Source organism: Chinchilla lanigera, unplaced genomic scaffold (genome assembly GCF_000276665.1).
Source record: "Chinchilla lanigera isolate Chin_1 unplaced genomic scaffold, ChiLan1.0 scaffold00067, whole genome shotgun sequence".
NCBI classification, from domain to species: Eukaryota; Metazoa; Chordata; class Mammalia; order Rodentia; family Chinchillidae; genus Chinchilla; species Chinchilla lanigera.
This window is the reverse complement of record NW_004955468.1, coordinates 11,890,174-11,904,167: the sequence shown is the minus strand read 5'-3', so window position 1 is coordinate 11,904,167 and position 13,994 is coordinate 11,890,174. Positions and strand designations below refer to the sequence as shown.

The window sequence follows — 13,994 nt, the reverse complement described above, 5'->3', positions numbered from 1 at the left end:
CACTATTCATATATGTGCCACTGGTTTGCTTGGGGTGGGAGTCAGGGGAAGGGACCCCGCCTGGTGGCGGTGGGAGGTTCTGGGAGTCCTGGCTTCCAGCATACACAGGGAAAGACCTTGGCTCTAAGAAGCAGGGGTCCAGATTCTAGTTGGGGCTTTGCCACCAGCTAGCCATGTGACCGGGGGAAGCCTCTTATTTCTGGGCCCGTTTCCTCACCTGGAAAGAATGTTACATTGTGGCTTTAAGGCTCCCCCACCCAGTTCTGCCTGGTTGTCTCACCTCTTGGGTCCCCTCCCTGGAAATCCACCTGCTCACCTTGGACAGGTCAACTTGGTACTTGCGGCCCAGCTCATCCAAGGACAGCTTGTGGTCATCCTGGGGAAGAGAAGTGGCGTCACTTTGGGGAAGGAGGCACAAGGGTGAAATGAGGAGCATGGGGGGGACACTGGCAGCTGTCCCCGCATGAGACCCCTCTTCTGAGGCTCTACTGGGTGGGGTGTGGGCCTCACCATCGCCACCTCCTTCTTCAGCTCATCCAGCTCCTTCTCCTTCTGCTTCTTCTTGCCGCCCCCATTCTCTGCAGTGGTAGCGGCAGGTGAGTACTCACGGCCGGCCTGCGGGAGGAAGGGGGACCATAGCGTCATGCGGACAGGCTGGCCTGTGTCCCCCTCGGCCAACCAGGGAGACCAGGCACTGGGGGAGGGGTGTTGTTCCAAAGATACTGACTGTCTTGGGGAGAAGAAACAAGGGGGAAAGGGGGCCCAGTTCTTCTTCAGTTTGCAGACTGTTGGCGGAGCTCTGAGGTGCCATCTGAGGTTCAGGGGAGGCCAAGGGGCTGAGGACTGGAAAGCTACCTTTCAGCTCCTTAGTGTGTGGGCCTCTGCTAAGATTTCTTTTGCTTAAAGGATGCTACTGCTAGATTGAAAACATCTCACAATCCCACATCCTATACTATCTAGGAGAATTGTGGAAGGGAGTGGGCAGGGCTGGGGGTGGGAGAGGGACTGGAAGCACCTTGTAGAAATGCCTTTTTGCTCAACACTGTGGTTACTACACTTAGAGAGAGGTAGGTACAGTCAGGAATTTGGGAGAGTAAGAGTCTTTGGGTAAAACTGGGAGGAGAAAAGTGTTTGGTGGTGAAATGGTGGAAGTAGAATCGGTAGGGCTAATGCACTGAGAAGTTAGTAACTGGAGGGTCAGAGTGTGCCCAGGAAATGGCAATGCAGAGCATGTGGGAGCCCTTTCCACCCTGCTGGCCAGGCCTCCCCAAGACTGGACAGGGGTAAGACATGGGACTCAGTGCTCTGAAGCACGCTTGGGTGAGAAGGGAACTGGACTCCACAGTTGTAGAAGTTGTATTGAAGGGTAAAGCTAATACTAACACTTGTGTAACTCTTAGGTTACCCCTGCGTCATCTGGTGAGATCAGAAGGACATTTTAACTGTAGCCTGATGAGGCCAACTTTTCCCATTCTCCAGGCTTCCAGGGTCTCACAGGGAAGTTTTGGAGGGAGAGGATGTGGGATTTCTCCACCCAAGGAGAGTCCATCTTAGAGCAGTGGGCTAGGAGGGGCTGGGGTAGGCTGGGGGCTATGACTACTGTCTAAGAATTGTGCCATCTCAGATGCCTTCATCCCTCTGTCCTTGCCCTCTCTTCCTCATTAGACAGTGTCCTCATCACAAAAGGGTTGCTTGGTGTCTGTCCAGTGCCTCTAGATTTTTCTAGATCCTAAAGGCTAAACTAGGCTTTCAGGAAGGAGTTTTTCTGTACTATGGTGTGATTTTTTTTTTATCCCCCCATAAGGAGTGGTGGGATCCACAGCCAAAGTGTGTGCATTTTCAGGCTTATGCATTGGAGGGGATGGGTCTTGGTTGGTCAGTTTTTAAAAGTAGGCTTTGTTTAAAAAAAATAGGCTTTGTTTTTGGAGCAGTAACCTTGGTTCACAAAAATGAACAAAAAGTAGAGAAAGGCAGCCTCCTATCTGCCAACATCCCCTATCAGAGTGATATATTTGTTACACTTAATATAGCTGATAACTACATGGACATCAACCAATGTCCATGGATCACATTAAAGCTCACTGTTGGGGTTGTACATTCTATGAGTGTGTACAAATGTGTGTTGTTATGTATCTATCACTGAGGCATCACGTTGAATAGTTTGGCTCTCCTAACTCTTCCCGGCTCCATGATAAAGCATTTTTACCCCATTAAAGAGCCTGGAGTGTGGCAGCTGCCTGGATTGTAAGAGGTCACAAGTCTAGTCCCTTGAAGAAACAGAAATCTGAGCAGTGAAATCAGGAGCAAGGTTGGGTGTGGGAGATAAGTACAGAGTGGACCCTTGTCCTCAAGACATAATGACCGAAAAAGATATGAGCTCTTTGTTACTCAGAAATGTTTTTCTCAGAAAAGGTGACCAATAAACTGTGCATTTATCTTCATGTGAAGCACTTATGAATTCAACCTATTTTGGGCCTTCTAAAGACTCACCATCTTGGGGAGACTGACGTCATCCAACAGAAGGAGTGGAGAAGGGCATGGGGGTCATTCTACTTCTCCTTTCTCTGGGTGACTTAAGAGGGGTCATTTATACTAAGTCTCTGACTTACAAACAAGTTCCATTCCAGGAGAATTGTTCATAAGTCAGATTTGTTCTGAAACCGGCAAAATGAGTCTTATACATTACACCCGTGAAAGTTTGCAATCATATGTCTTTAAATCAGGGACTTAATTGGATAGACTGAGATGCTTTGGATTCACTAACTCTGTCCTTGGCAAGGAAGGGCTGAGAAAAGGACTGAAAGCAATGGAGGGACCAGAGGCAACAAGTCCCAGCTGGGTAAACATCATGGGACCAAAGGAGCTTCAGCAGTAGGAGCAGAGCCTAGGTATGCATTGCCAAGGGCCTGGGGCTAGGGCCAAGGAGCAGAGCTCCGAGGAATTCCTGAACATTAGATGTGAAATAAGGAACATGAAAATAGAATCAAGTGCATGCTGCTAAAAACTGTAAAAACCTTGCTGGTCCACGCACGTTGCCAGGTGGGGTTGTGGCTGACTTTAGTAGCTCCATACAGTATCTTGTTTTCCCAAGAGTCCATTCTGTCCTCCCACAGGCCTAGAACTTGGGATGCACTGCCCCCTCCCCCTCCTCCTGTCCTGGCAAGGATCTCAGGCTTTGCAGCCAGGACCCTGCAGAGATTTGAGGCCAGTGGCTGCCTAGGCAAGAAAGAAAGAGGAAGCAAGGACCCCCCTTCCTCTCCCTGCTCTTCCCTCCCCCATCCACAAGTCCCTCTCTCTGGGTCTTGAATGCTGAAGGAGAACAGAGAGTTCTTTCTGAGAAAGCCAGAGGCTGGGACAGAGTGGGGGCAGCTGGAAATCAGCCAGGCGCCCCCCCCCCCCGCCTCAGCTTCTCTGTGGCAGCTGGAGCAGCTTCTCCCTCCCACCAGTGCTGCCCCTTCCCCCAGCTCCCACGCTGCCCTTCAGGGCCACTCGGCGATGGGCTGAGAGTTAGGCCTTGCTCTGGAGCAGAGATGCAAGGGAGAAAGGATCCAGGTGAAACAAACCCTAGGATGGGGTGTAAGTGGCGGGGACTTTCCCTGTTCTGGGGTCTCCTTTGGTAGGACTCTAAGCTCCAGGCCCTGAGTGTCCCCTGCTTCACCCGCTGTCACCATTCACGCTGAACTGACCAGATCTACTCATCCTGCTTTTGCTTCACCCACAGCTGCTGGAGTGGAGGTGATGGCTGCAGGGCAGTTAAGAGGGAACGGACCAGAGAAGTCGAGGTAAAGTTGCCTCCCAGGCAGGACCTGGTGAGTTGGGTCCACCTCACTCCAAGATGAAGCCAGGTAGGGGGCCACCTCCCCTCCTTCTCTCCTTCTGGGTAGAGGGTGGAGGGCCTGCCTGACCAGCTCAGCTGTGGCCTCACTGTGGAACTCTGCACTTCAGCTGGGGACTCCCTTTCCCCAAGGAGCAAGAGATGTCAAGGTGCAACCCAGTGTATCTTTCCACGGCTGAGACCTCTTCCTCTGTGAAACCCACAGCTCACAGAGAGTTCCTAAAGACAGGCAGGCTCACAGTCCCTCATGCCCCCACTTCACACGGCATCTATGCTTGTGTGTGCTTGAGGGCTTGCACATGCGCAGATTTGCCTGCTGAGACACAAACATTGGTGCTCACCTGCAGACATCTGCAGCACTTCCAGCCTATGGGGAGCATGTGGTTATGGACACACACACACACACACACACACACACACACACTGGTTCTATTTCTAGCACCACTGTAGCTCAGGAACCCTGGTGTCCAGGCTCAGAGTTTTCCTATCTGCTCAACTCAGGGAAATAACCTGCACTTGCCTGACTTCTGCCAGGCTCAGAAATTGGCCCAGAGCTCCATTTAGGCACCAACTTCCTCGCACCCTCCATGGCTCACCATGCCCTCTCCCTTCATGCCCTCTCCCCCTGTGCCCTCCTCTGCCAGCATTCCACAAAAGGAAAGCAGCCAGGCACAGTATGTAAAAGGATTGGATCACTTTTCTCCATATGGGAATTTCATTTCCAAGAACTGGAAGCCCCGTCCCTGCCTGTCCTGATGTGGTGGTTAATCCCCTGCTTCCCCTGGAAAAGCCATGGCTGCAGAATGCCTTGGGCAGGGCCGGGCCGGGGAAGGGGCAGCACTCACCAGCCTTTGGGAAAGTCCTCAAAGGCCATGGCTCTGAGCCGAGGACTGTGCTGCCGGGGACATCCGGAGGGCTGGGGGCTGGCTTGGGCACAGCGCTCTTTTTCCCACCCCACCCCAGCTGTCATGGCATGCAGGGCCCCTGGAGCTGCTTGGTGACAGCGGGAGTGGGATGCTCTTCTGCTCCTCTCCAGCCTTAGGCTGGACCCCCACGCTGTCAGGCTCAGACTCCCGGAGGAGTGCATATTTTCCAGGGGTAGCAGAGGCAGAAATGTAACAGTGCCTTCAGTTGGGAGGCCCAGAGATATGGCTAGAGGAGCGGCAGAGAGATGTGCGGTGGAGGGCTGGGATTACTCCAGGCCGAGAAGAGGTCAGCACTTGGGCCCTGAGCGCTCTGTGACCTGGACACCCTTGTGTATTTGGGCCACTGTTAGTCCCAAACCCAAACTCTCCCGCTGCCTCAGTTTCCCTCTCCCCCTGTGTCTGAATCCCATTCTCATTTGTCTTTTCCCCCGCTGTCCCCTCCCCTCCTCACAGATGCCCCTGCTCTTTGGGGATACTCACCCCACGACCCATCTTGGGGCAGAGTGGCTGAGGGGACCTAGGCCGGAGAGGTCACAGGAGGATCCCAAGCCCACACTGCCGGTCTGGGGCGGCCGCCCAGAGACCCTGGCAGATAGACAGAGACAGCCGGAGCAACAGGGTAGCTTTAAATAGGTCCCTTTCCCCCTTACCCCGCCTTCCCTTCCTCGGGAAAGAAACGTTTGTTGAAACAGGATCCCTGAGGACTCCTCCCCTCCCGCCCCTTTAGCAACTGGCCTGTTGATGGTGCATTTTGTCGTTTTTTTGTCCCCCTTGGCTTCCCCAGCTCCCTGGCTTGTGGCAGCCGCGACTGAAGGAGAGCAGGAGAGGCAAAGAGCGGAGGAACGTGGCCCTCGGGAGCAGTCAGTTCAGGAACCGGGGTGCCAGAGGCCATGTGTTCTAACGCTCCCTATGATTAGGCGGGAAAACGGAGGCTTAGAGGAATTAAACAATTTGAGCTGATAGGACAGAATCAGAGCTCAGGTCTCCTGAGATTATACCCGACCTCCCACGAAAACAGTGTTCCCTCTACTATAGAGGCAGCCTGCACACTGGAGCCCAGGAAATTAGAATTGGAACCCCAAGTCGGCACCTGCATTTGAGGCACAGTGTTGGGGTGAGGGGTTTCTGGGTGCTAAAGGCAGCTCAAGAGGCAGCATGAAGGTCCCCAAGACCTCCCAGAGGTGACCTCAGCAACCACAGCTTTCAGGATAATTGAGACTCCTGCGGCCAGGAGGTGGCCTGGGGGGACAGGCGAGGGATAGAGGGGACCTGAGAGGACCAGGAAGGCAGCCCTGGACCCGGTGCAGCAGGTGTTTGACGACATCTCTGTGCTCTGGCCCCTTTGCTAATGGAGTGAACATGCATCGGCCTCCTTTCGCTGCTGTTGAGGAGCTGAGAGTCAAAGCTACATCTGAGGTGAGACAGTGGCAAGGGCAGAGGTCAAGGAGGAGAATGCAGAGTTCCCAAGAAGTGTTTGGAGATCAGTATCATAACAAATACCAGCTGCGTGAACTAGAACGGAGAACAACCGCCTCCTTCTCCTGAGATGGGGGAAGGCAAGTCTGCATCGAGCAGGATGAAGGCAGATGGACGAGAGGCCTCCTGCGGTGCTGCCTGGGAGAACCTGGAAGAGCAGCCCCAGAGGACGAGGCCTCACCATGGGCTGGAAGGGTTGTCTCTTCTGGCTTGAAGAAAATATTCTGAGAGCAGTCAGAGGGCAGGGTCCTGGAGTGTCCCCACGTCTCAGGGGGCAGAGAGGGAGTGGGGGGAAGCCAGTGTCACAGGGCTAGGTCTGAGAGCCCCAAGTATGGAGGGAGGAGGAGGAGAAGAGGGAGGCGATGGGGGCTTTGGCCTAGAAGCCTAAGGTACCCACTGGGCTGGGCCCCCTGGCCCTAGGGGGATCTCCCTGCAGAGGGATTAGCAACTTCTCTTCCAGCAAATCCACTCTCAGGGCATAGCGCTCGCATCTGAATTCCCTAAATAACTGGCCCGCAGTGGAGATTTTCCATTACAGGGATCCGGAAGGTCATATCCCACTCCAAGCCTCCTTCCTTCTCCCGGTTCCGGACAGGAGGGTGGGTAGGAGAGGGCAGCCGCAGGCCTTTTCATGTCTTTCCATGGCCTCTGCAGACCTTGGATTTGGGCCTGGGGTAGAAGAGGCAGGGAAGCGAGGAGGGGAAATCGATACAGAGCCTGTGTGGAGAGGGGAGAGTGAGGGGAGCAGCTGGCACTGCAGCAGGAAGGCTGGGGCCGGACATCCAGAAGGACTGCCTTTTGAAGTCCCTAGAAGAGAAGCGCAAAGCTGGGTGGGCGTGGGGTGGGGGAGGTAGTGTGGCCTGGAGCTAGGGGCAGACAGAGGATCAGCGAGATTTAAGCGGCACCTGTGCCTTAGTTTCCTGGCACAGAGCTCCTGGGCTACTTCCTGCCCAGAAGAGGAAGCTTCAGGCTCTGGGCTCTACTGGCTTTCATTCCAACTCTCTCGTCCCTTCTGCTGCCCCCCAGGACTCCTCAGGCCTTGGCTCTGGTTCTTATAGCCAGGCTCAGGACCAGAAAGGACTGTGCCCTTCCTGGGCCCAGGCAGCCTGCAGGGCTCTCCCATGCCCTGCACTGGGCCCCCGCACAGCCCCAAGGGTGCACTGCGCACAGGCTCAGGGTCCGAAGTGGAAAGTGGACAGGGTTCTCAGCCTGCTCTCATGCTTACCTCGTGGGCCACCTGTGTCGCCTTGGTGAGGGCTGAGGTTCTGGGGGGGTCTAGCCTTATAGACACTAGATCCTTTGATCTGGGGTACCCAGGTTGGGCTCCCGCTTCCTGTGAACCAGGCCGGTGGTGCCCATGTGAATCAAGACCCTGCAGGGAGAGAAACAAAGGAGGGAGACAGAAAGAGGCAAAGGCCGAGCTGGGTGTGTCAGGGTAGGTCGGTAATCTCAGTGCTCGGGGAGCTGAGGTAGGAGAATCACCACCGGATTTCAAAGCCAGCCTGGATTACATAAGACTCAAAACCCAGAGGTAGGGAGGTCAGAATGACTGTGCTGGGGAGTGGGCTTGAGAGAAAGGTGCAGATCAGTGAGGGGTCAGCGGGATGCAGGGTGCTGGAGAGGTCTAGAACCAAGACTTTGGTTGGTATGGGAAGATATGAGAGGGAGGAGTGTGTGTGTGTGTGTGTGTGTGTGTGTGTGTGTGAGAGAGAGAGAGAGAGAGAGAGAGAGAGAGAGAGAGAGACAGAGCAAGAGGGTTCAGAGAGACTAATCAGAAGGATTAATCTTTCCTGTGTGTGTCCTTCCCAGCTAGTGATGGGGGGACTTGAGGGTGTGTGGGTAGGTGACCCTGGGAACCCACCCAGTGACAATTCCAAAGAACTGGCTCCTCAAAAGAGGAGCAGCGGCACTCACCTGACAGCCTATTCCAAATTCTCAGTCTGTACATGAGCGCGTGATGCGCACGTGTGCGTGTGCATGCTTGCACGTGTGTGGGCCGCCGCAGCGCTGGGCAGCCGGGTGTGGGTGGACGTGAGAGTCCATGGGAGAAAGAGTGTGTGCCGGGAAGGGGGGTGTCGCTCTGCTGCAGATGGGCTAGCGAGGTCTCCAAGAAACGGTTTTGTTTCCTAAGTGACTGGCCTCCTGGGGCCTCCAGCCCAGACTGGAAGGTTGTTTTAAGATCACGAAAGAGAGAATGAGGGGGACAGAGGGAGGGAAGGAAGACCTGGGAGGCTCAGTCACCCGCACGGCCCCTCCTCCCGCCCCCTCACCCCACTTCTCTGCCCCAGTTCCGATGTGGGCCCAGTCTCCTGTCTGCTGCCAGCCCCCTGGGCAGTCTCTCCCTCTCTTCCTCTGCCTCCGACTGCCCGTGGCTTTTCTTCTTCAGAGCCTGGGCCTGTCACCACACAGCACCAGGCTTCTGGGGCCTTTTGAGGGTGGAGGTGAGAATTTCCTGCTTCCAAGGGGAGGCTGTCTTGGAGCGATAGGTTAGGTAGGAGCCTGGGAAGGCCTGGGGTGTCCTTGGCCAGTGTCTAAGATGCTTCCTCCTCCCAGCCTTCTCTCCTTAACTCCCTCCGATAGGAGTGACCTTGCGGTGGGCAGGTTGGGCTCAAAGCCACAGACTGGCTGCCCAAGGCCTACTGCTGCCTCTGCTTCTGCATTGGACCACAGGGACAGTGTTGGATCTTTCCATCATTTCCTTCACGGCGGTTTCTGTTTTCTTCCTGGTATTTCTTTTTTAGCCTACTCAAAGTAGATTCTAAAGATTTCTTCCTTAGTTCCGTCATCTTTAATCTCTTCCAACAGGTGATTTTTATTATAGATATGTATACATATTTTGTCTTTTTGAGACAGGGTCTCACTATGCAATTCAGGCTGGCCTTGAACTCACTTTGTAGCCCAGGCTGGCCTTGAACTCACAGCGCTCCTCCTGCCTCAGCTTCCCAAGTATTGGGATTATAGGCATGCACTACCACACCTGGCTCAGTCTTTATTATCTTTTTTAAAAATTGTTAAACCACATTACCTACAATTCAGAAAATGGGGAAAAAGCACTTCACACTACCTCTGCTCCATTCCCCTTTTTGCCCTCCTGCGTTCTCTCTGGGTTTGGACAGCTTCAACCTGGGCACACAGGTGGGAGGGCGAAGATAGGCATCAAGCTACTCTCCGAAGGTGCAGGAGCCCTGTGCCTCTGCTTCCCACCTGCCCTCCCTGGGGCACCCACCTGGGTCTAACGCAATGACTTGCTTACAAATTAGGTCAGCTGAGGATGGTCCCAGTGGGGTCATTTGCCACCTGCGTGACCTTGGACAACAGGCTGCTCTGTCTCACTTCATGTCTTCATCTCAGTGACCACGAGCAGTACTAGAAAACCTGGAGGTCCCTTCCCAGCTCTGATGATCCCCAATATCTGAGCTACCTCCTTCTCTGCTCATGGTTTGGCTAGTGGAGCAGCGAAGTGACCTGCAGTCTCATCTGTGGGCGAACCACCCGCTGGAGCCCTGCACGCAGAAGGAGACGAGGGGTAGGCGCTTCTTTCCTGTTCACTAGCATGGGTGCAAGTGCTCCTTCAGTGTCCAGCATGGCCCATGGAAACGAACCTGGGCCCTTTAACTCACCGTAGAAATGAGAAAGGGCTCAGGGTTTGGACAAGACTACTTTGGTTTCTTCAGAAGCTACTAGGAGAGGTGGGACCAGTCTGTGTCTCCTTTGGGGAGAAGGACCGGATGGGGGTGAGGCTTGACTGGTATTCAATGAGCAAATACCAGGTGAATCTGTTTCCAGAGATTCTCTGGGCTGGGAAAATATGTTGAGGGGTATGAAGAAGGCAGGATTAATGGGCCTTGCTGAGTATGGGGTCAAGGGTCACAGCTGGGCCCTGCAGGGTTCCTGTTTGCCTTTGATTCCATCTGGGCAGGGAGGGAACAGGCCCCCAGCCCCCTGAGGCAGGTTTGCTTTGGCTGCAGATCTGACCCGGCCCCTGGCCTAGAGCACCCCGCCTCCCTGCTCCCCCTATCAACAGGCAGCCTGGCTTGGGCCCCAGCCTCCTCCTTCCTACCTCCTTTCTCCCTTACCAGGCGGCTTCCACTGGCCTGGGCCAGGATGCAGCTCCATTGTCTGGCTGTCCTTTGGCATTCTGGTGCCCAACTAGGACAGGATGCCCTGCAAACCCCTGGCACACAGAGCCACCACCTCCCTCCTGCTTAATGGACTCTCCTTGGATCTCCAGGTAGCTTGGCCTCCTCTGTGCCTCAGTTTCTCTGGAAGTCCAGAATCCTTTCATCCTTGTTCTCCGGTCTGCATGTCCCTACCACTGCCCTTAATCCACAGTTCACGCTCTTTTTTGATGCTTTTGTATCATTCAGACATTCAGTCTGCACTTGTGGGCACTTACAGTGAGCCATAGTTTGTGCCAGCATGGGACTCAGACAATTACAACTCAGGCAAATGAGTTTCCAACCCTCATAGTCCTTTTGCTTGAAACCCCACACCATCTAGTCACTAAGTCCTTCCTCTACCCCACCCTTCAGCTTGTTATTTCAGGGCAATCTTCTAGTCCTTTGGGACCCCCTCATTCCTCCAAGTTCCCTCCCTCTTCTCCATTCCTACTGAGTGAGACTGGGTGGCCCTGGGCTCAGCACTTCCACCTGGCCGATTCAGGAACAAAGGCTGGGCCGTGGTATGCTGGAAGTCACCTTGGAGTGGATTCGAAGGAGGAAAATTCTGACGCAGGACTTTTTGTACTATGTGCACTTAAATAAGTCCTTTACCCCTCATCGATAAAGAGCGTTGGATCAGCTAGGGACTCTCACCCCTAACTGTATATGCCAATATCGCATGCCGGGGCCTCAGCCCCAGGATCCTTTTTAATTGCTCTCAGGGAGGGTCCAGCCCTCAGTATTTTTCTAAAGCTCCCCAGATTGGTCAGTGGGGCAGGTAAGGCTGGGAGCCATTGAGGCGGATTGTCCCTGAGGTCCCTAGCTCGTTGCAGTTAATGGTTAGTGAGCACTTGGTGTGCATGGCATGCCATGTCCCTCACAGATGTGCATGTTCACACTCAGGCAAACAAACTGTGTAAATCTCTTACATGGGTAAGAATATTAGGAGGTGGGGCCTTGGGAAGGTAATTAGGTGATGAGGTGGGGCCCGCATGATGGGATCATTACCCTTTTAAGACAAAGAAAAACTTGCCTCCTCTTTTTGTTCTCCACCAGGTGAAGATACAGTAAGAAGATGGCCATCTACAGACAGGAAGCAACAGAGCACCCACTGGCACCTTGATCCGAGACGCCCCACCCTCCAGGACTGAGGAAGACAGCATATGCTCCTGAACTTAGTCCTCGAAACAACTCTATTTCACAGATGGGAACGTTAAGACACGCAGATCGTCCTAAGTAGCTGAGTAGGGGAGCTGGGACTCAGCTCTAGTCAGTTCAGTTCCAGGGCCTGCACATTTAACCTCCATACTGAGAAGAGAAGGACCCGCCCGAGTCCTGTCTCCAAGGACCTCTGGCTGCAGTGGCGACAGCGAGGAGTCTGCCAGCAGGGTAAGGGGTAGGAAAAGTGCCCACATCAGGCATCTGTGAGCCCTCACTGCTGCCTGCTGTCTGTACAGCATTGCATTTATAGAACGATGGCAGCTCTGAGATGGTTCTCAGCTAGAAGAATCAGGAAGGGCTCCTTGGAGGAGGTGGTGTTCCAGTGGGGCCTTGACAGATAGGTAGGATTTGGCTTAGAGAGACAAAGGTGAGGGAACAGTGGGGCCACAAGCTCAGAGGGCCGGAGCACCCAGAGCACAAGGGAGAAGAAACACAGAGGCAAAACTGGGAGTGGGTGTTGGGGCCGTGGCATGGGGGGCCTTGAGTGTCAGACTAAGTGTCGCTTTCACTACTAGTATTTTCTAGAGGATGCTGATGATAAGTCACCTGGATGCTTGTTAAAAATATGGAGCAGCAGGCATGTCTCTTAGAGATTCTGATTCATGAGGGCGGGGGTGGGGAGTGGGAGTCTGCATTTTTACCAAACAAGTTTGAGAAATATTGCTATAAACAATATGAAGCCATTTAAAGTTTCTGAGCAGGGAATTGGTCTCATGTGCCCTGGGAAGGCGCATTTGACTGCAGGCTGTGTTGCACGTCCATGTGCTGGGAGGCTGGGCTGGATGAGAGAGGGAAGGGCTACAGGCGGTGAGAGTCTGGGACAGACAGAAGCAACGGCAGACAGATGAGAAAAGAGTGAGAACAGAGGGGCGGCTGGGGATACAGCTCAGTGGCAGAAGTGCTTGCCTGGCAAGCGCAAGGTCGTGAGTTCGATCCCCGGTACTGCAGAAAAAGAGAGGGATGGGTAAGAGAGGTCTTTGGGAGGCAGGGTTTCAGGATGGGTAAATAATTGCTTGTCAGGATAAGGGGAGAAAGAGTCGGAGATGGGAAGATGTTGGCACAAAGATAACTGGTGGAAGGCAGGGAAAGCGCATTTGGTTTGGGGAGTGTTAAGTTCAAGGTGCTCTGGTGCAGGTGCTGAAATGGGGCCTGGGGCTTGGGAGAGAACATGGGCCGGGAAAGTCCTCTGCACAGAGGTGACCATGGAACCAAAAGAGGCTGCTGAGGCAGAGGTGCAAGAGGACAAGGTGACAGGAGCCGAGAGTCTTCCAGAAGATGAAAAGGCAACGAATCGGAGAGTTAGTAGAACTAGACCAGGCCCAGGGACCAGGCCCAGGGACCCGGCATCTGAGAGAGGAAACATTTTAAGGGGGCAGAACCCAAAAAACAACCATGACAAAAACCACTACTAACAATTTCAGATTGCAGATGCCAAGGGGAAATAAAAGCAGGTCAAGTCAGAAGGCACCACAGTGGGGCCAGTTTGGCCATAGCACTGTGAAGAGCTGAGCTAGGTGAGGTTGTTCTCTTCCGAAAGGATTGCAGTAAATGGAAAGAGAAAGAAGACAGCGGGCAACTGAGCAAGCAGGAGGTGGGCGCCAGGGGATGGGTGTGACCCCTTTAGAAAGTTCTCTGTCCTGGCTGTTGGACCCACTCTGTCCTGGCTTTGATCATAATTTACCTTCACAGCAATGCTCAGAAAACAATGAGGTCGGTACTACAGTAATTCTCAGTGCAGAGGTGATGAAACGGAGGGTAGGGAACGTCAGTAATGGGACCCAGGCTATGCAGCTAAGTCTGAGTCTATCCAAAGCTTTGCTACGTGGTCCTGAAATCCCAGCCCCACAGTTTTTTACATTGTTGGGGACAAATAAACTTTATGTTCTGCCCCTAAGCTTCAGATTGGCAACCTGCCTCATTCTCTCATTTTTAGGTTTGTTCTGGCCGGTCTCCCCCCAGGAGATCTGGTGTGGGAGTTGGGATCCTCCATGCCGATGTTCGATGTTGGTGCCTCAGTCCCCAGCCGCAGTGGTCAGTCCTGCTTGCCCGGATTCCCCGCCATCCCGCTTGTCCTCCACACCCTTGTCCTCCCCTAGATACCAGATCCTCCTCCACTTAGTGATTTCAGCTACACAGATGCAGCCCAACATCGTGGCCAAGAGCTTGTGCTATGGAGTCAGGGTGCCTGGAAAAGAAATCTCTGGTCGACAACTCATTGGTCAGAATTTTTAGCTTCTCTGAATGTCTGTTTCCTTCGTAGCTTGAATGCATAGGGTTTTGCTGAGAGTTAAAATGCTCAGGGAATGTTAGCTATTACCCTCTGCCCTTGCTTCCCAATGTCCTGGCCTTTGGATTACAATTTCTTTTTCAACTGGA

General features: G+C 53.6%; 1 protein-coding gene and 1 long non-coding RNA gene across 4 annotated transcripts in view; one reads left to right on the top strand and one right to left on the bottom strand.

The window, feature by feature from the left end:
- Atp1a2 (ATPase, Na+/K+ transporting, alpha 2 polypeptide) overlaps window positions 1-5,382 on the bottom strand; it is a 25,556-nt gene extending 20,174 nt beyond the window's left edge. Inside the window, exons 1-3 of the mRNA XM_005400194.1 lie at window positions 5,242-5,382; window positions 511-615; window positions 317-376 (exon numbers count right to left, since the gene is read on the bottom strand). Coding sequence (XP_005400251.1) covers window positions 317-376; window positions 511-615; window positions 5,242-5,253 — 177 coding nt within the window. The 5' untranslated portion in view covers window positions 5,254-5,382. The remainder of the gene's footprint in view (window positions 1-316; window positions 377-510; window positions 616-5,241) is intronic.
- LOC102014127 lies at window positions 3,462-13,994 on the top strand. 3 transcript variants are annotated; one of them, XR_263416.2, is made up of 4 exons: window positions 3,462-3,576; window positions 3,722-3,845; window positions 11,454-11,786; window positions 13,552-13,994. It is a non-coding gene; the product is annotated as an uncharacterized LOC102014127 (long non-coding RNA). The 3 variants fall into 3 exon arrangements; XR_001236906.1 differs by lacking the exon at window positions 13,552-13,994 and having other exon boundaries at window positions 3,722-3,809; window positions 11,454-13,501; XR_001236905.1 differs by lacking the exon at window positions 13,552-13,994 and having other exon boundaries at window positions 11,454-13,501.